Source organism: Urocitellus parryii, chromosome 8, assembly GCF_045843805.1.
Source record: "Urocitellus parryii isolate mUroPar1 chromosome 8, mUroPar1.hap1, whole genome shotgun sequence".
Classification (NCBI taxonomy): Eukaryota; Metazoa; Chordata; class Mammalia; order Rodentia; family Sciuridae; genus Urocitellus; species Urocitellus parryii.
This window is the reverse complement of record NC_135538.1, coordinates 123,173,058-123,197,650: the sequence shown is the minus strand read 5'-3', so window position 1 is coordinate 123,197,650 and position 24,593 is coordinate 123,173,058. Positions and strand designations below refer to the sequence as shown.

At 42.8% G+C, this 24,593-nt stretch overlaps 2 protein-coding genes and 1 non-coding gene across 6 annotated transcripts; 2 read left to right on the top strand and 1 right to left on the bottom strand.

The window, feature by feature from the left end:
• Positions 1-899: 899 nt before the first annotated feature.
• Mog (myelin oligodendrocyte glycoprotein) lies at positions 900-12,270 on the top strand. Of its 4 annotated transcripts, XM_026415319.2 has the most exons (8): positions 933-1,011; positions 2,932-3,279; positions 7,202-7,315; positions 9,413-9,433; positions 9,706-9,726; positions 11,172-11,288; positions 11,564-11,582; positions 12,251-12,270. In XM_026415319.2, exons 1-8 carry the CDS (start codon positions 933-935, stop codon positions 12,261-12,263), a joined length of 732 nt encoding a protein of 243 aa, XP_026271104.1. In that variant the 3' UTR covers positions 12,264-12,270. The 4 variants fall into 4 exon arrangements, with proteins under 4 accessions (XP_026271109.2, XP_026271104.1, XP_026271105.1 ...); XM_026415324.2 differs by lacking the exon at positions 12,251-12,270 and having other exon boundaries at positions 900-1,011; positions 11,564-11,740; XM_026415320.2 differs by lacking the exon at positions 11,172-11,288.
• LOC113201562 (U6 spliceosomal RNA) lies at positions 1,619-1,729 on the top strand. The gene has a single exon (XR_003303170.2). It is a non-coding gene; the product is annotated as a U6 spliceosomal RNA (small nuclear RNA).
• Positions 12,271-12,982: 712 nt separating the features above from the next.
• On the bottom strand, positions 12,983-22,369 carry Zfp57 (ZFP57 zinc finger protein). Its single transcript, XM_026415316.2, has 7 exons — positions 22,303-22,369; positions 21,326-21,450; positions 19,638-19,726; positions 17,817-18,199; positions 17,073-17,199; positions 15,949-16,053; positions 12,983-14,173 (listed from the first exon to the last, which is right to left on the bottom strand). The coding sequence occupies exons 4-7, from the start codon at positions 18,111-18,113 to the stop codon at positions 12,993-12,995; spliced, it is 1,710 nt and encodes a 569-aa protein (XP_026271101.2). The 5' UTR covers positions 18,114-18,199; positions 19,638-19,726; positions 21,326-21,450; positions 22,303-22,369; the 3' UTR covers positions 12,983-12,992.
• Positions 22,370-24,593: the final 2,224 nt, after the last annotated feature.

Here is a 24,593-nt window from a genome sequence, read left to right as displayed (position 1 = left end):
GCTGGTCTCACCTGTGCAGTTCTCAGCTGAGTCTGAGGTAAGAAAAAAGTTCATATTCATTTCACACTCTCTTTCCCCTGTGACACCAAGGAAAACAGAGAACAATACAAGGCTGAGGGATGTGTCCTGCATGCCGGCTCTGTCCCTGATGCCTGTGTTGATCATCAATCAGTTGCTGATTCTCTTCCTCCATGCTTGCCTCTCTGGGAAGAGATGATCATCAGTTCCTGATGTCAACCTTATAACTTTGCCAAGCACATTCTTTGGGGGTAAAAGACTAAGTAAGCTCAAGAAACCTGTCCCATATCTGAAGCATAAGAAAGGGAGCTGGATTTGTAGTAGAACACAGGGAATTTGACATCAAGAAAAATGACCTGGTAATGTCAGTTGTGAGACAATAGAAATAGGAAGCCAAGGCTAAATAGTCTTTCCTTGTCCTTGTCCTCTTTCTCCTCCTCCTGCTGCTGATCCTCTTCCTTTAAAGAGTCAACAATAATCATGCTCCCTTCACTAATTCCAGGGGGTAAGAGGGATCCAAAAAACCTTACAGGCTCCATGAACAAGTCTCTTCTGAGGTCCAGTGAATGATCAATCTCACTGGCCCCTAGAAGACTGGGTCACTGGGAGGTGGTAAGAGAGGAAGGTTCAGTACCAGGCAGACACTTCTCCATTGCTCTGGAGGGGGTGGGGAAGGCAAATCCTGGTCATCCCCTTAGTCTGTAGCCCTTTTGTATAAGTGTCTGGCAAGGGTGACGTGGAGCTGTTCCTAAGGGCACAGCTGCAGCAGTGGCCCGAGTGGAGGCAGGGCCCTAGGCAGTACTTCCTCCCAGATCCTCCCTTCAAGCTTCCCAGGGGTAAGGGACATGCATCCCAAGGGTCTTTGCTTGGCCTGACCCCATCAAGGGGACTCTCTGTCCCCAGTAACAGCAGAGATGGCAGGTTTATCAAGCTTCTCTCTACCCAGCTGTGTCCTCACCCTTCTCTTCCTTCAGCTGTCTTCCAGTTATGCAGGTAAGGTTTGTTTATCCCTGCTGTGTGGAGACCCAAGAACAGAAAGGATAGTTTCCCAGGGCTCACCTCCAATCATTCTCAAACAGCTATATGAGTTATCTTTCTAAAAACTTAGATCTACTAACACAGTTCTCCTCCAAAACCTCTGTGGCTCCTTTCAGAATAGAATCCAAACTTGGTGTGTGTGTGTATGTGTGTGTGTATGTGTGTGTGTGTGTGTGTGAGAGAGAGAGAGAGAGAGAGAGAGAGAGAGAGAGAATTCATATATGGCATGTTCACATGCACATGTGTGGTGCTGGAGATAGAACCTGGACCTCAAACATGCTAGGCAAGCGCTCTACCACTGAGTTACACCCCTAACCCAGGCTTTGATTTTTCACCTCTCAAATGGGGATAAAATTATAACTTCTTGCAGTTGCTGTTAATGTTAAATAAGATGAGATATGTAACATGCTTAGCAATGCCTGTAGTAAATTCCAATAAATGTTGAGTTATAACATATTGTTATGTTTGAGAACTTGCCCTGCAGAATTGGGCACCAATAAGTTTTCATGGGGGAACTTTTTTATCCCACGTAGAGGAGAAATAAAAGAAACAGAAGTAGTGCTTGCTTCAGCAGCACAGCACAGCAGCATGTATACTAAAATTGGAACAATTGAGATTATCATGGCTCCTGAGCAAGGTTGACATGCAAGTTCGTGAAGTGTTTCATGTTTAAAACAAAACAAACAAAAAAAAGAAACAGAAAGGCTAGGGGTGTAGTTCAGTGGTAGTGTAGCTGTATAGCATGCATGAGGTCCTGAGTTCAATTCCAAGCACCACAAAGAAAGAAAAAAATGCTGATTTCTTTTTTCTTTCTTTCTTTTCTTTGTTTTCTTTTCTTTTCTTTTTTTTTTTTTTTTTTTTTTTGGTACTGGGGATTGAACTCAGGGGAACTCAACCATAGAGCCACATCCCCAGCACTATTTTGTATTTTATTTGGAGAGAAGGTCTCACTGAGTTGCTTAGTGCCTCATCATTACTGAGGCTGGCTTTGAACTCCTCCTGCCTCACCCTCCCAAGCAGCTGGGATTATAGGCATGCGCCACCACATCTAACTAAAATGCTGATTTCTTGAAGTGAGGATATAGCTCCGTGGCAAAGCACTTGCCTAGCATTCTTGAGGCCCAGGGTTTAATTTCCAGTACCATAAAGAAAAGAAGACAAGGCTCCAACCTCAGGGAGACCCCTGACTCACAAATAGGTCCAGTCTAGATATTCGCAGGAGAAATATTTTCAGATCTCTGAAACCAGAGCCCATCCCCAGGATCTAAGGAAGAAACCAGCCTTATCTGGTAGCTCAGAGTCTAGCTTGGAAAACCTGTCTTCATAGGAAAAAGACTTGTAGATATTAAGGCAGGGACAAGATCTGGAATGTGGTTGAAGGTGCATTGAGTAAAGAAGAGTAAAGTAGAGCCACCCCTAGAAGATCTTAGAGTAGAATTTGGGGAACAGGGTGTGAACAAGGACAGAGTGCTGAGAAGTCATAGAGGGTGATGAAAGCAAAACCTCTAGGGGAAAGGGGACCAGTATAGCTAGGAAAAACGGGGAGGTGCATGGGAGAACTAAACTTCAAGATACTGGACCACATTCCAAGGTAGAATCTAAAGGATTGGTGGGAATCAGAGATGGATGCTGCTGGCAAAAAATGTGGGCAGCAGCTGTCAAGATGATCACATACTAGAATATTCTGTGTAAGACAATCAGGACATGACTAGAGACTGTTTTGGTATATGCTCAAAAGGAAAAAATGAGCTCCTCACTGACTTTTGAATTCCACTTAACAGTTGAGTGTGTTCCTCCCTTTCTTGTTCGAAACAGCTCTTCCCATGTCAAGGGCCCCTCTGACCCTCAGTTTCTTCTCTTTGGTGTCTTGGACAGGACAGTTCAGAGTGATAGGCCCAGGGCACCCCATCCGGGCTCTGGTCGGGGATGAAGTGGAGCTGCCATGTCGCTTATCTCCTGGGAAGAATGCTACAGGCATGGAAGTGGGGTGGTACCGCCCCCCCTTCTCTAGGGTGGTCCATCTCTACAGAAATGGCAAGGACCAAGATGCTGAGCAGGCACCTGAATATCGGGGCCGGACAGAGCTGCTGAAAGAGACTATTGGTGAAGGAAAGGTGACTCTCAGGATCCGGAATGTAAGGTTCTCAGATGAAGGAGGTTTCACCTGTTTCTTCCGAGATCACTCTTACCAAGAAGAGGCAGCAATGGAATTGAAAGTGGAAGGTGAGTCATCCAATGAAATACCACATTCATACCCACCAGGGAATTCACTGTAATAGGATTTGATCAATTGTGACTCCCTAGGAATGATGTTTTTCTTTAGGACAAATAAAAGAACATCCCAAAGCAAAACAGAAAAGTTCCCCTAGGATACTTAGATACATTCATTCCATCTTAGGAAGGTTAACTTAAAGATTATTCATATTTCCCTCTAGCGATACAAAATCATCATAGATGGATTATTCTAGATTTTTGCTGCCTCCATTTCTCATCTTTTCTATTTTCCTTTTTTCTTTAATTTTTTTTCTCAAATTGTATCCACAAATGTACACATTATATAGACTTTTATATCAATGAATAAGAACAATCATATGGATAATTATGGGCTTTTCTTTTTTATTCTTTGGTTGGGTCACACTTCTATTCTCCCTCCTGGAGAGAAAGCTCTTCTACCATAGTAATTCATATTAACTTTCTTGTTGATATTCTTTCATATATATGAAAAAATATATATTTAATATAATATGTAATATTATATAATATGTATATATGTGTATATATGTGTGTGTGTATATAATGTATATATTCACAAACCCAAGGTCACAAGGTTTTTGTTCCCTACATTCTTTAACTTCCTTTTATCATGAAATGCCTCCAAGCCATATAGTATAGTTCTAAAAAAATCTTTGTGTGTGTGTATGTGTTTGTGTATGTGTGTGTTTCATTGGGTGAGAAACATTATTGAAAGCCATATTCCTAGTAAAACATAGTACAACTAAATGAACAAGCAAAGCAGATATCTGAAAATAATTACAGAAAGAGATACACTTGTAGGTTTTACCTTATTTGCTTCACTTCTGCAGAAATCCATTTTCAGTATGTTTTCTGTGATGGATGATTTTGGAGTTCGTTCATTCATTCATTCATTCCATCTTAGGAAGGTTAAAATGTGGCAAGGTGAAGTGGACAAAGGGGGAGCTTTGAAGATTAATGGCCATTTAATTGAAGAACAAAAATGTTCTGAGTTCCTGAGCCTCCAGTCCTTTCCCCTCCTCACCCTCCCTCTTCCCCCACCTGCAGTGCAAACATAAGACAATCCTTCACTTTTGTGACTGGGCTGGGGGTGACTGTTGCAGTGTAGGAACCAGAAGATGGCATTGTGTGCTGAATAACAATGCACTATTTCTAGAAATGAACTGCAGGGACATGAAAATAGCTCTGTGTGTCACAGAATGTTCTTCAGACAGCTGTTTTTACTGGGGAATTTTTACCCACAAAGATGTCAAATAGGAAGGATTTCTGTGGTTATAGATTTTCATCCTTCCTGTTCAACAGCTTACTACTTCTGCCTAGGAACTGCCTCCCCAACTCACTCCCTGAGGCCCACCTCACCAAAAGAGAAAGGGGAAAAAAGAATTAAGAGAAAAATACCCTAAAGCTTTGCCTCAGGGGAGAAAGTTTTCCTTTGAGCTGGTTTCCGCATTCCAAACCCCTCCCCCATCTCTTGGTCTGCATACCTAAGAATCTGAAAACAGGATTGTTTTACAGCTAAATCCACTTGACTACTCTGAGGAGCCCGGAAGTGAAACAAATATAGGAATGAATGCAGTAACCATGTTTTTTAAATATAGAAAACTCCTTCTCCAAAAAGTTTCCCATCTCTCTTTTTGACTTTTTTGATGTCATTTTACAGTCTCTAATCATTTCTTTAAACTCAATATGAAAACTTAAAAACACTTACAAAAGTATAGAGAATATCATAATGGACCTCCAAGAACTCTGCTCAGCAGTTATCAAACCAACTACAACTAGATTTACCTGATTCCTGTTCATTGCCACTCCCTAGCAACTTGCTGAAGCAAATCCCAAGCAGCATTATCATTTCATTGCTAAGTGCTTGAGAATGTATCACTCAAATATAAAAGCACTTTTTAAAAAAAGAAAACAACCACAATTCTATGATCATGTCTTTAAAAATCAACAAAAATTTCTTAGTATCATCAAATAGTGTTCTATTGTTCAAGGTGTTCAAGGTTTCCTTTCATAAATGTATTCTTACAGTTGGTTTGTTTGAATAAGATCCAAACAGACTTTCCACATTTGTATTTGCCTATAGGGTTTCCCATAGTCTGAATTTTGCTGACTACATTCCCACATTTCTGATTAACATGCCCTTTATTTCAGGTGAACTGAGAAATCTATGCAAGATCAGACTCAGGTTTGATTTATTTTGGCATATTTCATAGAGGCTGATAATGTCTGCTTTTATCTCTTTCTATGATTCTAATCTTTTGTGAAAGTATAAGAAGTATGCAAAAAAGAAAGAAAGAAAGAAAAGTGTGCACAGTTAGCCTTCCATACCCATGAATTTCACTTCAGTGGATTGAATTACCTAGAATCAAAATTATTCAGAAAAAAAGCCAGACATAGTGGCACACACTTGTGTGTGCAACTCAGAAGGCTGAGGAAGGAGAATTGCAAGTTCAAAGCCAGCCTTGGCAACTTGGTGAAACTCTGTCTAAAATACAAATAGAAAGGGCTAGACCCTGAGTTTCAGCACTACAAAAAAAGAAAGAAAAAAAGTTGAGGATGTGGCTCATTAGTGGATCTCCCCCTGGGTTCAATCCACATACCATCATCATCATCATCATCATCATCATCATCATCATCATAATGGTGATGATGTCTGTATTGAACATGTAGAATTCTTCTTGTAATTATTCCCTAAACAATACAGTAGAACTATTTACATAGTATTTACATTGCATTAAGTATTATAAATAATCTAGAGATGACTTAAAGTATATGGTAATGCACAAATACAAAATAAATAAAGTATATGGGAAGGGGCTAGGGGTGTATCTTAGTAGTACAGCACTTAACTAGCATGCTTAAAGCCCTAGGTTTAACCCCCAGCATGGCCAAATAAATAAAGTATTTGGGAAAATGTACATAGGTTAGTTATATGCAAATACCATGCCATGTTATATAAGGGGTTTGAACATATGTAGACTTTGACCTCCAAGGGGCTTCTGGAACAATTCCCCTGTGAATTCCAAGGGATGGTTGAACCTGCTTAATTATATAGCTACAGGTAACTTTCAATAAGAACTTAAGGGGCTGGGGATGTGGCTCAAGCGGTAGCGCGCTCGCCTGGCATGTGTGCAGCCTGGGTTCGATCCTCAGCACCACATACAAACAAAGATGTTGTGTCCGCTAAAAACTAACTAACTAAATAAGTAAATAAATATTAAAAAAAAAAAAAAAAGAACTTAAAAGTAGCTGGACGCGATGGCACACATCTGTTATCCTAGCAGCTCAGGAGGCTGAGAAAGGAGAATTGGAAGTTCAAAGACAGCCTCAGCAAAGGTGGGCAGCGGGCGGGCGAGGTGCTAAGCAACTCAGTGAGACCCTGCCTCTAAAGAAAATACAAAATACGGCTGGAGATGTGGCTTAGTGGCCGAGTGCCCCTGAATTCAATCCCCATTACCAAAAAAAAAAAGAAAGAAAGAAAGAAAAAAATAAAAACTTAAAAGTAAAGTATGTGCTGCATTTTTTTTTTTTTTTTTTTTTTTTTTAATTTTTTTTTTAATATTTATTTTTTAGTTTTTGGCGGACACAACATCTTTGTTTGTATGTGGTGCTGAGGATCGAACCCGGGCCGCACGCATGCCAGGCGAGCGCGCTACCGCTTGAGCCACATCTCCAGCCCTGTGCTGCATTTTTAAAAATGGAGAATACAATAATAGACAAAAGTCTTGTTCTATGTCTTATTCCATTTCTTTTTCAAAGCTAAGCTCAGGTGTCAATTCTGTGTCACCTTCTTTGAATCTTGGTGATATTCGTTTCTTTATCCAAAACAGCTAATGGATGCTGTGCTGGGAATTGAGGATACAGCCTGGGTGGTATCAATTGTTCCTTTCAGATCCCTTCTACTGGATCAACCCTGGAGTGCTGGTCCTCATTGCTGTGCTGCCTGTGCTCCTTCTGCAGATCACCGTGGGCCTCGTCTTTCTCTGCCTGCAACACAGATTGAGAGGTACAGGACAGAGGTTGGGCCCATCAATATCCTTCCCTGTCAGTAGCTAACCTCTTAGAGTTGGGTCAGTTAACATTTCCTTTTGAGAGACTTTCAAGATCAGAATTACACAATGATAAATCTTACATCTAACCACCGAATGCTTTCACATGGTATAATAAGAGCTTCCATTTCCCTAGGAGGTGAATCTGACATGTAATGGCCTCATATACAAAGGAGGCAACTGAAGCCAAGAGAAGTTCAGTGACTTGCTCAAATTGACACAAGTTGTAAGTGGCAGAGCTCAAACTTCTGTACCATATCCAGTAGCTTCATGCATCAGGGAGAGTGAGCTTCAAAGTCAGGCAAGTCTAAGCTATTAGGAGTTTTAATGAAAATGAAAGTCCCTAGCACAATAGCATGTGTTCAAAACTAGTTTCCCTCCATCTTTTCCATTCAACCCCAAGGCCTTGGGTTCAGCTGTCAATGAGGCTCTTTTTTTTTTGGCGGGGAGGCATACCAGGGATTGAACTCAGGGGCACTCGACCAGCTGTATTTTGTATTTTCTTTAGAGAAAGGGTCTCATTGAGATGCTTAGCGCCTCGCTGTTGCTGAGGCTGGCTTTGAACTCGCTATTCTCCTGTCTCAGCCACCAAAGCCACTGGGATTATAGGGGTGTGCCACCACACCCGGCTCAATGAGGTTCTTCTTTTGTGCCACCACTTCTATTCTGAGCCTTCTCCCCACTGCCAAAGTACAAGGACTTTGACCTATCACTTTCTCCTGCTACTAAGAGGATAAAGTAACTAGGAGGGTTTGGGTATACAAGGGAGAACAGATATTAGTGGGATCTTGTGGGGTCTTTTCTGTCATCTTGAATTTATCTCAGATGCTCACTTCTCCCACCTGAAAACAAAACAAACAAACAAACAAACAACAACAACAAAACCGCCTTAATGGATCTTAGTGATTTGGAAGAATGAGAATGATGAAGTTGGGCAACTTGGGACTGAATTCTGTCTTAGGCACTGAACTATGACCAAAATTCTTCAGTTCTCCAAGCCCATTTCCTCATTTGTCAAGTAACCTTTCTCCCTCCTAAATTGTAGGGAAGATTAAAGGAGATAATGTTATGTAAAGTGCCCAATAAAGAACCAGTCACAAGGTAGCTGCTCACTAAAGATCTAGCTCCTCCCTTCCTCATTCAGATGGAAAGTGGGTTTAGATTTACAAAATGGCAACCCAGTGGGGTAGAGTGACAAGGTGAACTAAGAACTACCAGAAAAGGAACAAAGAGCAGTGGGAGAGGTAATAAAGTCCTAGGATGTTTTGGGGCCTTGCTGTTTACAGAGGTTCTTTTTTTGCCTGGCTGTGGGAAGTGTTGAACCCAGGAGCACTTTACCACAGAGCTTACACTCCCAGGCTCCCATGTTTTTGAGATGGAGTCTAGCTAAGGCTGGCCTCAAACTTGTAATTCGCCTGCCTCAGCCTTCTGAGCCATTGGTATTAAAGGCATACACTAGGGCTGGGGCCATGGCTCAGTGGTAGAGCGCTCGCCTAGCATGCGTGAGGCACTGGGTTTGATCCTCAGCACCACATAATAATAAAATAAAGATATCGTGCCCACCTATAACTAAAAATAAATATTTAAAAAAAAGGCATACACCACTGTGCCTGGCTTCACTGAGGTTTTTGAGAGCTTCTTTGTAAGTTCTAGTGGGGAACATATATACTCATGTACCCTTGACCGAAGAACATCGGGGTTCTCCTCTTCAACTGAGGGTACAGCTTCTGGAGGAAAGGGACACCTGCCTAGCCAGCTAGATCAGCTGAATCAACATTGGCAATCAATGGGTTGACAGATGTTTGCCCCTCACATCCTATTTACTGAAGTTCTGGACTAGAGAAGTCTTTTGCATTGTTTCACTATTCAATCCAGACAATAACCAGGGACAGAGCCAAACCCTTGGTTTCAAATCTAGACCTTTTCCTGCTCTCCTGAAGACACTCTTAGGCTGTAGAGAAATAGCCTGTGCAAAGGGCTACGGCACTGGGTATGGACAGACTCCTATCTAGTGCCAGAGCAGGAACTAAAAATGTTGCCTTTTTCTGTTTTAGGAAAACTCCGAGCAGAAATAGGTAAGTTCCAGCTACCCTCCCTCTTCAATTGGGAAATTCACTATTTATAAAACAATAACCAGCCACGAATTGTAGAGGGTCTTCCTCTCCGTGCCTTTAGCCAGAGCAGAAGTAAAATCCTACAGCTTCCCTTCCTCTCCTGGGTCAGGACTAGAACAAATTTTAAGTGATTAAATAACAAAGACTCAAGAGAAGAAAACAAAGACTCAGAGAGAAGAAAGGATCCTCCTAGATTGCCCTATTAAATCCATTGTTATTTGTTCTTCTTTCAGAGAATCTTCACCGGACCTTCGGTAAGTACAGGTATATCACGGTAAGTCAGATGTATCACGGCCCTCCAGGGTCAACTTGGTTTTTCAACCAGGTTCCAGTCACCTGGAGGAAAAAGAACCTTTGGTTTCTGATGGTTATTCTCCTTCTTTTTTCTATCTTTAAATATGTCATCATTTGCATCTAGGATTGGTTAAAATAGCAAATACTATTATACCATGTGCCAGGTACTATACCAACAGCTTTACAAAATTTAAAATTTTTTTTAATATTTAGTTATACATGACAGTAGAATGTATTTTGGCAGGATATACATACATAAAATATAACGTATTCTGTTTATATTCCCACTCTTGTACTCATACATGATGTGTCGTGTATACAAATACAGGGCTAGGAAAGTTATGTCCAATTAATTCTACTGTCTTTTCTATTCCTTTACAAATGTAAAGTGTTAAATCCTTACACATTTTTCTTTTAGGAATTACAAAAGGAAGGTAAACACAAACTGTGTATAGTTGGAGAGGAGAAACATACTTGAAATAACAGAACAAAACAAAACAAAACACACATATCTACTGTACTTACATGGCAGAGTGAATTTTCATAAGTGTAGACCAAGTAACCATACTCAACTAATCAGGGAAAGTTTTTTGGAGCAGTAATGCCACAAGCCCCAAGAGAAAGTTGATCCCTTGAGGATATGGTCTCTGTCTTTTTCATTTACTACAGATTGCTCTGTGCCTAAGGACAATGCCAACAGAAGAGCAGCCAAATATTTGTGCTGAAATGAATGACTTTCATAGAAATTTGGCATTAGGCAGAGCACAGGCATTCCCTATGCTGAGTAGCCTTTCCTGCTGCCTCATACACATGTAAGAGCAAGAGGATCTTTATTTTGTAGGATTTTAATATCAAAGGTCTGAACTCTTTTTGTACCATGAAAGGATCCCTTCTTCTTCTTCTTTTTTTTTTTTTTTTTTTGTTGGGAATTAAACCCAGGGCCTTGCACTTGCTAAAACAAATGCTCTACCACCAAGTCACATTCCCATCCCCAGAAAGTTTTTAAATGTACACATAACACATAGGATTACAAAGAAAATCTGTGTTGGAATACAGCTACCAACACATAAACAAACTGATATATATTAACAAACATTCCTTTAAATAATAAAAGTAACACATAAATACAGGAGCGGCAACTCTCAACATAAACAGCACCTGGAGATTTTTGTAACAACTCCAATGGGATGGAAAACATCTGTGATTTCCGTTGGCAATGAAAGTACAGGTACTGCTGACACTGTGATGTGAATAAAGACGTGGTGCTTCTCATCCAAGTTCATGGACTCCCTGGACTCTGTCCTGAGTCCTTTGGTGTTCTTGGACCAGAAGCCTCAAAAGGAGAAGAGTAGGTGAGTATGAGCAGAAATACATATTAACCCTGTTTGTTTGATGAACAATTCAGATCGCCACTTTCTGAGGGTGCCCTGCTGGAAGATAACCCTGTTTGTAATTGTACCAGTTTTTGGACCCCTGGTTGCCTTGATCATCTGCTACAACTGGTTGCATCGAAGACTGGCAGGTGAGGTAGTGGGGAGGAGACAGTAAATAGAACCACTAAGCAGCGGGGGACCCAGGCAGCCCTGACTGGGAAACAGTGCAACCAGAACCCTGGAATTCCTCTTCTGTCCTCATGCCCATCGCCAGGCTCCTCAGAGGAGTTGCTAGGAGATTTGCTTACGAAATCTGTGGGGCCCCTCAATGGAAAGGGAAGGGTCATTTTGAGTGTCCACAGGGAGGATGTGAGAGCGGGTAGCCATCTTCCATTGATCATCTATTTATTTCTCTTGTTTGCAGGGCAGTTTCTTGAGGAACTAAGTAAGTTCTCTTCTCTTTCTTATAAACTGAGAACAAAAAGCCAGGAAAGGGAAACTGAAGCTACAAAGAAGGGGTTACTGAAGACGCCCAATCCCAGGACAGGAGGGGCTGGAAAGCATGGTGGAGGAGGACTCACCCTGTGAGGGAGAGGGAAGAAGGCAGTTGTCAGATTCAAGTTTACAGGTGGCAGAGAGGGAAGCTGGGCTGCTGCCATCTACTGTCTCATCTGTTCTACCCGCAGTGCCCTCCAGTAGGAATCTCCCCTCCCATTCTCAACAGCAGCTGCCCAGTGCTTCACCTCTGAGACCAACTACCAAGGCAGCTACAGAAATAAGATGTCCTCAGGGGTCTTTTCATTTCCCAGATTCAGGGGTTTCATGATAGAAACTTCTGACATTGATTTTTCAAGTTATTTTCTCCTTCTTCTAGGAAATCCCTTCTGAGTGCTGTGGCATTTTGACGAGGTTGGAGGCGAGCCTGGTGGGTCCAGAGACTGATCCTTGGGGATGTCTCATCCATCAAGTTGCACACTCACTGGCCACTTCTAGGAACATTCTGAATTCAAAATAGAACTGACTTCCCTTCTGTCATCTACCTTTTTTCTTCCTTTCCTCAGCTCCTTCCTTCCTTTGCCATTTTTTTGCTTCCCATGTTTCTCCTCCTCTCCATCTTTCACTAGGAAGCCCTCTCTGGCTAAAGCCAGGTGGGTCTCTTTTCTTCATCAGAGGACACCTGTGCTGGAGAGTAACACAGACAGGAGGAGTTCTCCCACAAACAAGACCAAGATCCTCCTCACTGCCAATTACAGAACATCCAATTTGCAAATGGTGGTTGTTTCTTCCAAGACTGAGTCCTTATTGAGCAGAGCTGAGAGGGTAGAAGGGAAGGAATAGGAAGAGTCCAAAATATCAAAGAGGGAGCTGAATGAGCTGCAGAGTGAGGATGTAGGGAGCCCTAACCAAGACCTGGAAGTGGGGAGAGAACATAGAATACTGGCCAGAGCTCCATCTCGTCTATGCAGCCTATGGAGGGCCACAGGAAGCAATGAATGGGAACTGAGCAGCACATCCACTTTAGAATGGTTTCCCTTCTACTTCCACAACTTCTCTGCATCCCTCACACTTTCTCTCCTCTAATCCCTTTCTCCCATCTTCATACCTATCACAGTAGACATTGTTTTATTCAACAAATACTACTTGATGATCTAGAAGACACAAAGAAACAAGTTAGGTGCTAATTAATGAGTTTCTATATGCACACGTCCTTTCCCTTTTCTTTGTTTATTTTATTCATCATCCATTCACCTCTCTCCCTCTACTCAAGCCTCCTGACCCCGGAGGTCAGTCCTCAGGAAAACCAAACACAAAGACCTCTGTTGCAAAGGTCATTTATTTATGTTTTGAGATCCTCACTGCCTCCTTCGCCTTGTCTCCTTTGCATGCCTTCTCCCATATTGCATCTCTCCTGGGGATATGGATTCCTGAAGATCTATTTCCTCCATGTCGCTAATCCTTCCCAGTCGCGGGGAATCATGAAAGCAGCCAAGGCTCTGGCCCAGAATTACCCAGCATATATGGGGACTGCCTAGGTACTGTTCCTTGCCTTTATAGCTCCTCCAGTGATTCAGAAGGTCCTCTTTCTCCCCAAAGCAGAGGTCACAGATGGGGCATCGGTAGATCTTTTGTTTCCAGTGAGTCTGCTGGTGCTTGGAGAGCCAGAAGGATGAGCTGAAGGACTTGCCACAATAGAAGCAGCAGGTAGGCTGCTCTGTGAGGTGAACCTTCTGGTGACTGGAGAGAGAGGCTTTGTTGGTAAAAGTCAAGGGACAATGTGGGCAAGAGAAGACCTTGAATCCTGAGGGTTGCACTGTAATAGAGTTGGATCTGGTATTCCGGTAGGAGGATCTACTGTCTGGTGCTTGTGTCCTGGTCACAGAATTCTTAGTTTTAAATCTGGGTTCCTGGATCCTAGCCACTGGTGCCTGGTTCACAAGTCCCTGGATGGACTTCTGTCTTGTGGCAACGGGCTCCCGCAATCCAGCTGTGGTGCCTGGAATCCTCACAATATGCTTCTGGTTTCCAGCCACTGGCTCCTGGTTTCTGTGTATCTTCTGATGGCGTTTGAGCTCAGATCTGTCTCGGAAGCACTTCCCACACACAGGGCATGAATGGGGCCGGTAATTCAAATGAACACGGCGGTGCCGACTCAGTCCAGAAGCGTCACAGTAGGTCTTATCACAGAGTAAGCAACGGAAGGGCCTCTCTCCATGATGTCTGCGCCTGTGGTGGCTGAGGGCCTTGCGGCTCCAGAACAACTTTCCACACCGGTTACAGATGTTAGTCTGCTTAGGGTTGTGAACAAACTGATGACTGGAGAGATGGCTGTGGAGGTGGGAGCTCTTTCTGAAACACCTGCCACAGGTGTTGCAGAGAAAGGGTGGCCCAGGTTGGGATTTTCGGAACACTGAGATCCTGCCAGAAGGTGATCTCTGGCTTGTCCCTCTGTGAATAAGGGAGACTTTCTTGTCATCACTAGTCCCCTCATTTTTCAGATTCTGACCTGGCTCTTGAAGTTCTTCTTTCTTGTCTCCTGTAGCAAATGAGGAAGTATCAATGACACAAGATTCACAAGGCGAAGGCCAGTACAACCTCTCCCTCCAGTGTGAGCCACTTCCCCTTCTGCCATCACTTTCCCACCTGCACATTTACCCTCACCCTTAAACTTCATAGGATGGAGACAAGAATAACTTTAGGCTTTTCAAATTATAAGCAAATAGGGCTGTGGCTGAGGCTCAGTGGCAGAGCGCTTGCCTAGCATGTGTGAAGCACTGAGTTCAATCCTTAGCACTGCCTAAAAAACTAAACAAATAAAGGCATGCTATCCATCCACAACTATAAAAAAAAAAATTATAAGCAAATAAAATTTAACTGGAATCTTCCAACAATGTCAGAGATCTATATTTTAACTTATGGCCACATTTCTTGAAATTTATTTTCCCATTCCAATATTGTCCACACTCCCACAGACACTCACTCCACAGATATCCACAAATGACCACACAATGTATAGTAATCTACCATATTTGTGACTTCAAATTTCATGGTTTCAGTTATCCACAACCAACCACAGTCCAAAAATATTACATGGAAAATTCCAGAATTTGAGAGAGAAAAAAGACCATATTCACAGAACTTTTTTTTTTATAAGTGTTCTATTTTATTATTATTGTTTAATGCCTTACTGTTCCTAATTTATAAATTAAATTTAGCTGGGCAAGGACTGGGAATGTAGCTCAGCAGTAAAGTGTCCCTGGTACCATTACTGAAAATTGAACCCAGAGATGCTCTGCCACTGAGCCACATCTCCAAGCCCTTTTTATTTTTTTTATCTGGAGACAGAGTCTTGCTAAATTGCCTAGGCTGGGCTCAAACTTGCAATCCTTCTGTCTTAACCTCCTAAGTAGGTGGGATTACGGGCTAATTCCACTGTGCCTGGTATCCACAGGGGGTTTTGGAAGACTTCCCTGTGGATAAGGGAGCACTCTATCCCCAGTCCAAGGAGGACTACTATATCATGCAAATTGGAACATTTGAGAATAAAGATATGTTATTACTAATTAAACTGGAAATCAGGCATGGTTGTGTAGGCCTGTAATCTCAGTTACTTTGGAAGCTGAGGCAGAAGAATGGCAAGTTAGAGGCCAGCTTCAGCAACTTAGGGAGACCCAAATAAAAAACAAAAAGGACTGGAGTTGTAGATCAGTGGTAGAGAGCCCCCTGGGTTCAGTCCCTAGTGCTCCTTAATTAATCAATCAATTAATTAAGTGTCATAGGAATAAAAAGGGATAGGGACATAGCTCAGTAGTGGAGGTTTGCCTAGCATGCAAGGAGCCCAGAGTTCAATCCCCAGTACTGCCAAAAGGAAAAAAAAAAAAAAAATCTATCAAGTTGGCATGAGAAGTATAAACTAGGACAGTTCTAGCAAATTGGGAGATGTAATCAGTCTGGCTTGATATCTTCTTACTCCTTATTCTACTCCCAGGAATAAGTCTTCCCTTCTCCAATCCACCCTCAACTTTTCTCTCCTGCTTCTCTTTTCTTTTGGAAAAAAATTTTCATCAAAGGGGTATTAGCTGACAAAGCTACTCAGATAAGACATTATTTGTCCGGAAAGGCTTAGACATTCATCACCAAGTCAAGGATTCAGCCTTTCATCTCCAGGTCTCTTTTAGCTCCAAGTCTAACCAGGCTGGAAAAATGGATGATAGGAGAGAACACAGAGAACCTTGATTCTCTCAGTGAGCTCTCCACCCTTCCAAGGATTGCCCTGGGCCCTTTTGATTTTGTCTCCTTTGCAACTCTTACCTGAAGGGAGGCCTTCTCTCTTTGGCTGATGGAGATATGCTTTCTTCTGTCTCTCTTCTTGCTCAAGCTTGGTGACCACATCTGATTTAGGCAGAAATATTCCTCCTGGTAAGTGGGAATGAAAGAAAGAGTAAAGCTAGGACCAGGCTCGGACCCTTCACATCTGTTGAGGTCAACAGGTTACTTTTTATATGCTTGTTTTAAGAACCTTAATCTGGAGGGCTCTGTACTTGATGAACAGAATGTGACAGAACTTATGATGTGCCAACTTGCAAGCTCAGGCCTTAGTAGATCAGTAGCTACCACATCCTGTCCTTTGAAACATCCTCTCATCCAGGAATCATGGCTCACACCTGATTCCAGAGACTCAGCAGTCTGAGGCAGGAGGATTGCAAGTTCAAAGCTAACCTTAGCAATTTAGTGAGGCAATTTAGTCAGTAACTTTGCAAGACCCTGTCTCGAAATAAAAAATAAAACGGGCTGGAGGTGTGACTAAGTGGTAAAGCACCCGTGAATTAAATCCCCAGAACAACAAAACAACAACAAAAAAAAACCCCTCTTGCAACCCAGCTTCCATGCTAGAAGGGAGCTCAAGCAGCCCTATGGAAAATTCTATAGGAAGAGGAACTCGGGTTCCTGTCCAAGCTTCCAGTCAAAAGCTACTGTGAATTTATCAGCCACATGAATAATCCATCATCAAAATGGATCCTCTAGCCCCAAGAGCCACTCCAGCCATCACCATATTAAACCAAAACAAGATTTCCTTGTTGAGCCCTGCCCAGACTATAGATCTGTGAGTCAAATAAACAATTACTGATTTAAGTCCTTAAAAAACAAATTTAATCTGTACACTTAGATGCAGAAACACATTGCAAAAGGCCAGATTCTAAGTGCCTGGCACATGAGTGACATAATAAATATAGGTTGGACGAATAGACAAATTTGCATATTCTGAGAACTCTGTCATCTTGTTACAAGTGTTATGTCTGCCTTTATGCAGATTTTCATTTCTTCTCCTTTTACCCCCGAGCTTAGTGACCCATATTTTCCACATCTGGAAGGCACAGAACTAGTTCAGTGAAGCTAACTGTGCCCAGGTAATGACTCAGGACCCCACCTCTTACCCACAGACTCCAGGTTTTTGCAGGTTTCTGACATAACAACCTGGTAAAGAGCTCTCTGACTGGCATCTAGACATTCCCACTCTTCCCAGGTGAAATTCACTGCCACATCCTCAAAGGTGACAGGCATCTGGAAGAGTAGAACAGATTCAGAGTGTGTATATACATGACACTCAAGATTCAGAGAACTGAGCCAGGCACAGTGGTGCACGCCTATAATCCCAGTGGCTCAGGAGGCCAAGACAGGAGAATCACAAGTTCAAAGCCAGCCTCAGCAATGGTGAGGCACTAAGCAACTCAGTGAGACCCTGTCTCTAAATAAAATACAAAATAGGGCTGGGGATGGGGCTCAGTGGTTGAATACCCCTGAGTTCAATCCCTGATACCCCCTCCCCTACCCCAAAAAAGATTCAGAGAACTAAAACCTAAGAGAAAAATAAAACCATGGAAGGAAGAGAGAAATTTTAAAAAGACAGGTACTAAGCCAGCAACTGTGACCTACAGAAAGGAAAGGAAAGATGCAGAAAAATGAAAAGAAGATGTGGTGGGAAAGGGAGTGGGATATGCAGAATATGAATAGGAAAGAAAAGCAAAGACCCACAGGCAGGAGAATAGATGAAAGAGCTCCTGGAGACTAGGACCTGGTCCCTCCCCCTTTCTAGCTAGTTCTCTTTACTTTCAACCACAATCTTTCTTCTTGGCTTCCTGAAGGGATGTTGCCACCTCACCCACCTAAGGGTGCCGTACCTTCTCTTCTGTGGTGTTTCTTTCTAGCTTTATCCACTCCTGACCTAGCCCCCAAGGAAGACTGTACTCCTTCTTAGAGCTCTCTACCTCCCCAAAACTGGGCAGATGGAGAGGCCCTGCAAAGTCTGGAGGGTTTGATATGGCTTCCAGTGACAAGCACTTCTGCTTCAAGGGACTGTCTTCTTTCTTTGTTGTGCCGTCCAAAGTCTCCTCTTTTACCATTGGGAACACCTTTGGTTCCCTCAAAGTCTGGGCTGCAGAATTCAGGGACCTGGTCATCCTTCGCTCAGCTGCCATTGTCCAGTAATGCCAGGCTGAAGGCAGGTGTCTAACTTCTGTTTCAGCCTGCTTTATGGAATTGGCTGGTGCCTACCTCTAGGAACCTGAGGTCAGAGAGAAACAAAACATATGAGGAAGAAGGAGAGTAAGAAACAACTCCTTATTTGGTCAGTGAACACCAAGAGTTATTAACCCTCTACTCTGTATCACTGAAACCTCTTAGCAATGCCCATTGAGGTAACAATTATTGGCACCATCTTAAAGTATGCAAATATAGAGATGCTGAGTAACTTGGAGAAGACACTCTTGATCCATGGGAAAGTTAATTGTTGAAACCCTACTCAGAACCACTGAAAAGCATATATCTAGGGCATCCAGATCTGAATCTTCTGAATCTGTCACAAACCACCTTGAATGAGTCTCTTCATTTTCTCTGACTTGGTTTCATTGGAAATGTGAAAATAAAGAAGACATTCTCTAAGATCTCTTCCAGAGATAAATACACACACACACACACACACACACACACACACACACACATATATATATATATATATATTTTTTTTTTTTTTTAAATGATTCTTTGACCTAGATTTTCTTCTTCTCCTTCTCCTGATGTTGGGTCTCAGGCCCAGGGTTTTGCATATGTTAAGCAAACACTAAGCTACATCCACAGCCTGTGATAAGTCTTAAATCAGAAATGCATTTAATGCACCTAACCTACAGAACATCTTGGCTTAGCAACAAAGCACACTGAAGAGTATCAGTTGTTTCCTCTCCTTATCATATGCCTAACAAGAAGCTGAAGCTCAATGGCACTACACAGCTTCAGGACAATATCAGAGGCAGGGCACAGTGGTGCATGTCTGTAATCCCATGGCTCTGGAGGCTAAAGCAGGAGGATCAAAAGTTCAAAGCCAGCATTAACAGCTTAGTGAGGCCCTAAGTAACTTAGCAAGCAAGACCCTATCTCTAAGTAAAATATAAAAAAAGGTTCGGGCATGTGGCTCAGTAGTTGAGTCCCCCCTGGGTTCAATCCCTGGTACCAAAAGAGAGAGAGAGAGAGAGAGAGATGAGAATATCAGAGTATTATATGTATATCACTAGCCTGGGAAAAAGATCCAAATTCAAAATCCAAAGTACAATCTCAACTGAATGGGTAAGGCTTTCCTAACACTGCAAAGTCAAAATACATTAGTTAAACAATCATGTCATTGTGAGCCAGAGAGCATCTAAACAGCACAATGCTTGTAAAGAATAATACTGACAACAACACAACAGCTCTCACTTATTCAGGGGTCACAATGTGCCAAGCACTGTGGCTCCCTGCTCACTTCGAAAAGAGTTCTTGCTCTGATGCAAACATGCTAGAACACCAGTTCCTGCTAACAACCACTCACCCACATCTTCCCTCCCTTCAGATGCTAAGAAAAGTATATTAAACTGTTGACTTTTTTTCCTCCTTTCATTTTTTTGGAAGAGTAATGAAAGTAATAAATGCCAGCAAGGAAAATGACATTTGAGTAAAAGTGAATTGGGTACCGCCAAAGATGTGATGATAACTGCAGTCCTAGGATCTGAAGTTATTTTCTTCTTCTTTCCTCTCTCCTCTCTCCCTTTTCCTTTCAAGGCTATTCATGAGGGGGAAAAAAAAAAAGGACTATTTATTGGTGAAGGCATTCCTGCACTCTCTGTCTGACAGGGTCACAGCATGGGGGATGCTGCTGCAGGTCTGCAAGGCAGGAACAACCTACAAGGCAGTACAGCACCGCACCACGGTACCAGCATACCACCGCACCAGCGCACCACATCAGAACCATTAGGAATGTTAAGTGTTTTGTTTATAATGTTCATGATATGGATTGTTAACAGGGCATATTGCCTGAGATCCCAGGAAAATTCCCAGAATGAGACTAAGGATACAATTGAGATATGCTATGAGGTATATTTCAATGTCTCTCAAGATACAAACAATAGTGTTATTCCTCAAGCCTGAACAACAAGAAATATTTATCCCATGGTTAATCATTTACACACTAGCCCGCCCCCCCCAACCCCATCCTGAAGCCACATCCTGTACAACAGCCTTGCTACAGAAAAACAATTGCTGTGCCAACAGTACAAGGACCACAGTATGTAGCTTATGGTATCCCCTCGAGGACAAGAGGCTAATAAAAATACATTCCCCAACCAATAGACCCTCCTTTGCTTTACACAGAAACTTATGATGAAAATGGAAAATACACAGTTAGTTAATATAAATGACATAGGAGTTGAGGTGTAAAGCCTGCCCTTTAAAGATTACAAAGACATAAGAATTGGTGTGCTTTGACCAAGGATCAAGGAAGTTCTTTAAGAAAGCAGTTGAATAGGTCATAAGAAAAAAGGAAATTATCTTAGAAATTAAAAATAGAATAATATAAAATTAACATAGATATATTTTAGTTTAGAAGAAAGCTTACCAATAATCATAAGTATGCTTTAAAGTTAAAGGTTAATGAAATAATTATAGGTATGCTTGAAAGTTAGAAGTGAATAATAGGTCAGGAGTCATGTAGTCTAGTTGCTGTCACCTAGCACCTAGTGATTGACGTGAAAACGTAAAAGCTTAATCATGATTGTCTAAGGTTACAGAAAAATAATGAACAATGTACTCAATATCTTAGGTAATCAATGTATGTCAGAAAAGATTGTAACTCCTGAAAATTATGCAAATCAAAAAAGTTTCGGGCTTTAAAGCTATCCATCAACTACCTGAAAAACACACCTGTAAAAAAGGTATAAAAATAAAGGTCCCTCCAGGGGTAGAGAGATGTCTTCTGGAGGTTGCTCATAACTTGCAACCTGTCGTCCTGACTCTTCTTCTTTTGCCCACGCCACTCCTCCTTTGGGACCACCCTGGACCCTCAGTAGCCCCCCCACCTCCCCGGGCTGGACCTGGACCTCAGCAATTTATGATCAGCTGTGTGTGGTAATGCAGGCCAGAAATCCCAGCGATTTAGAAAGCTGAGGCAGGAGGATTCCAAGTTCAAGGCCAGACTAGCAAGACCTTGTCTCAAAAAACAAAAAGCGCTGGGATGTAGCTCAGTGGTAGAGTGTCCCTGGGTTCAAGTCCCAGTATCAGGGGACATAACAAGACTTTTCATGGCCATTTTTATGAAGTAAAGAGATCTATTTTCCAGCCAATTGCACTTTAAATGGCCTCAATGATAATGTCCTTAAAGACTTGCCTTTCCCCTCGCCAGCATGGAAGAACTCTGCTGTCATCAGTACTTAAGATGGCTTTTGCTGAGAGTGGCAGGAAGAGGTCCTTGATCAGGATTCTATCTTCTGTCAGGGTTGTCTCTCTGGCGGCCTACAAGAGTACTTTCTTTGTCCACAGGACCCCGGAACTCAACAGGGGTCTGGAGTGGAAGGAAGCTAGATATGACTCACCAGACTTTTGGCTATTAAGGGGCCGGAAGTCACAGCAGGCTTACACGTACCGGCCAGTCCCCACCCTTCCAGAAAGCAATTCCTGTTGGAATGTGTCGCCATTTTCCAGTCCTGAACCAAATCAGTCTTTCTCCAAACCAAAACCCTATCATAATTTCCCACAGGAAATTCTCAAAATGCCCCTTAAATTCCCAACACACCCTCAAGGCTTTGTGGGATGTGCCCTCGAGGTCCCAAACCCGAGTATTCAGCCACGTGAATATTCTGCCCTTCAGCGAACCGCCCAACACTCGTCCCTCTAATATGGCCTTTGGGTCGCTGCTCAGGCCTTCCAAGGATACTGTCCAGTCACTGTGCCTCCCAGGCCGGTCAGATCACAGCGTTTCATAGCGCTCCGGTGGGAGCCAGGCTGTTCTGCTCACCACTGCGGCGCACAGCTGGGGCTAACACTCACCGAACCAGCTTCGGTGCTCTGAAATAGACTCACTGACTTGGACGGCACTGCCCGATGCCCGTCTGTCCTGAAACCCTCTTTTCTGGCATCACAACTCAAAACGTGCCAGGACCCTTTCCTTGGCGCAAGCCCCCAAGGTGGCGGGAGTGGACACTGCACCAAGCCACACACATCTGGCTAAGTCTGGGATTCCACAAGTTGGAAGTTTCCCCAAGATTAGGGCCTCACATTGCCGAGGTGAAGGATGGAGGAATACCGGACAAATACCCTCCATCAGATTCCACCGCAAGGAGCGCCACTCTTCGCTGCCTTACTCACCAGTCTAGCCCGGATCTGATTTCCGCGCGTAACGTCTTTGTAGCTGGTGGCTGGAGCACTCCGCCCGGGCACAAAGTCCAGAGCGCTCGCAACTCCGCCCAAATCCCGCCTGCTTCCGCTGGTTAGCAGTGCGCAAGCCACCTCCTACGTAGCCAAGTGACCCAGCACAGTCGGTGGTCTAGCCAAGGTCAGGAGTTTGCATCCCAATTCTAACGCACAGAGAGGACCGCCTTGCCCTACCAACTCGCTCCACCTACCAATTGATAGCCAGTGGTCCCACTTCATGCTAGGATTTCCCCTTTACTCTTGGAAAAAAATATGGACCAAATTACCTCGATTAAAATCACAAAACCACTAAAAATTTGGGGGGGGGTTGACTTGGTGAGGGAAAATGAAAATTTTACAGCCCCTCAAGCACACAGCATCTTAGAAAAGTAAAAGTTAAGGAGTGAAATCAATGGGACTTGATTGATGCCCAGACACTAGATAAAGGCGGGGAGAACCATGGACCGCGTCAAGATCAAGTCCTAGAGCCAGCGCATTGGCGCACGCCTGTAATCCCAGGGGCTCAGGAGGCTGAGACTAGAAGATCCGGAGTTCAAAGTCAGCCTCAGCCACAGCAAGGCGCTAAGCAACTCAGCGAAACCATCTCTAAATAAAATGCAAAATAGGGCTAGCGATGTGGTCCAGTGGTTGAGTGTCCCCGAGTTCAATTTCCAATACCCCTCCCCCCCAAAAAATAATCAAGTTCTAGTAGTTACTACTCCTCATTTACTGGAACCCAGTTCTCTGTGATCTTTTATTTTATTTAAAAAAAATCTCTTTGGGGCTGGGGATGTAGCTCAAGCGGTAGCACGCTCGCCTGGCATGCGCAGGGCTCTGGGTTCCATGAGCACCACATAAAAATAAAATAAAAAGATGTTGTGTCCACCGAAAAACTAAAAAAATAAATATTAAAAAATTCTCTCTCTCTCTCTAAAAAAAATCTCTTAATCAGCTCAACTGAAACCACAATTTCCTTTCATTAGCATTTTAATTATAATCTCATCTCGCTTTGTATTAATGATTGTTATATTTCACATTAATATGAAGTTTTACAATTTACACAACCAACATTTTTGTAAACAAATACTCCTTGAATTCTCACAACTTCTGGGAAGTAGGCATTACTATTATTATGCTTTTTGTTTTGTGGTTTTTTTTTTTTTTTTTGCAAGTGAGGAAACAGATCCAGAAATGTTGAGCCTTGTGAAAGACCATGACCCACACTGCACCAGGACTTGAAACCAGACTCTGCTTTCAAACCTCCACTCTGATGTCTTGGCTCCATGGGAAAGCACTGGGTGGCTGGCAAGTGCAGGTTTTGAACCTCGATGTTCTCAGATATGTGACACAGTGTTCTGTCCACAGTGTTTCAGGCAGACAGTGGATATCTGTGATCTCAGGCAGCATCAGAGCAAAATAGTTGGCTGGGAGGGAAGGTTGTGGAAAGCACAATGAAGCATGTAGATTACCATTATCTTTAGACCCACAAGAAAACAGGGTGGTAGTGGAAGCAGAAAAAAAATGCTTTCCATTAAAAATAAATGCTTTCCATTACGGAGAACTAGACCAGCCTTTCAGTAAGGACAGAATCCGGCACACATTTTTGCCCTTGCATCACCCTAATCCTACCCTGATTCCAAAGCACTGTATTTACAAACCTGAGCTGCCAGCCCCTGGACTCTAATTAACTGATTCAATTTAATCCTTAATTCTTGAGAATCAGCAAGGAAGTAAGCAATGTAGGGATCCAGCTTGTCATGATGAAAGCTATCATGGTTGTAATCACTATTTTTCCCACTAGGTGGCTGTGGCACATGTTCCAAACCCTATAGGATAGTCAAACCCTATTAAGATAGCCAAGAATTTCTTGATGGTTACTGGCACCTGGACAGTTTCCTAACTGACATTGGACATGTGAATATCTGTCTGTCTGTCTGTATGTATGTATGTCTCTCTATCTATCTATCTATCTATCTATCTATCTATCAATGGTATGGGAAATTGAACCCAGTGGCCCTCTACTATTGAGCTATGTCCCAAGCCCTTTATTTTTTGAGACAGGGTCTCCAGAAACCGCCCGGGCTTACCTAAAATTTGTAATCCTCCTGCCTCAGCCTTGCAAGTTGCAGGATTACAGGCATGCATCACCACACTCCTGACATCCTTTTACTACAGGATTTTTTGGGGGTGGGATTTTGTTGTTGTTATTTTGGTACTGGGGATTCAACCCAGGGGCACTTAATAAC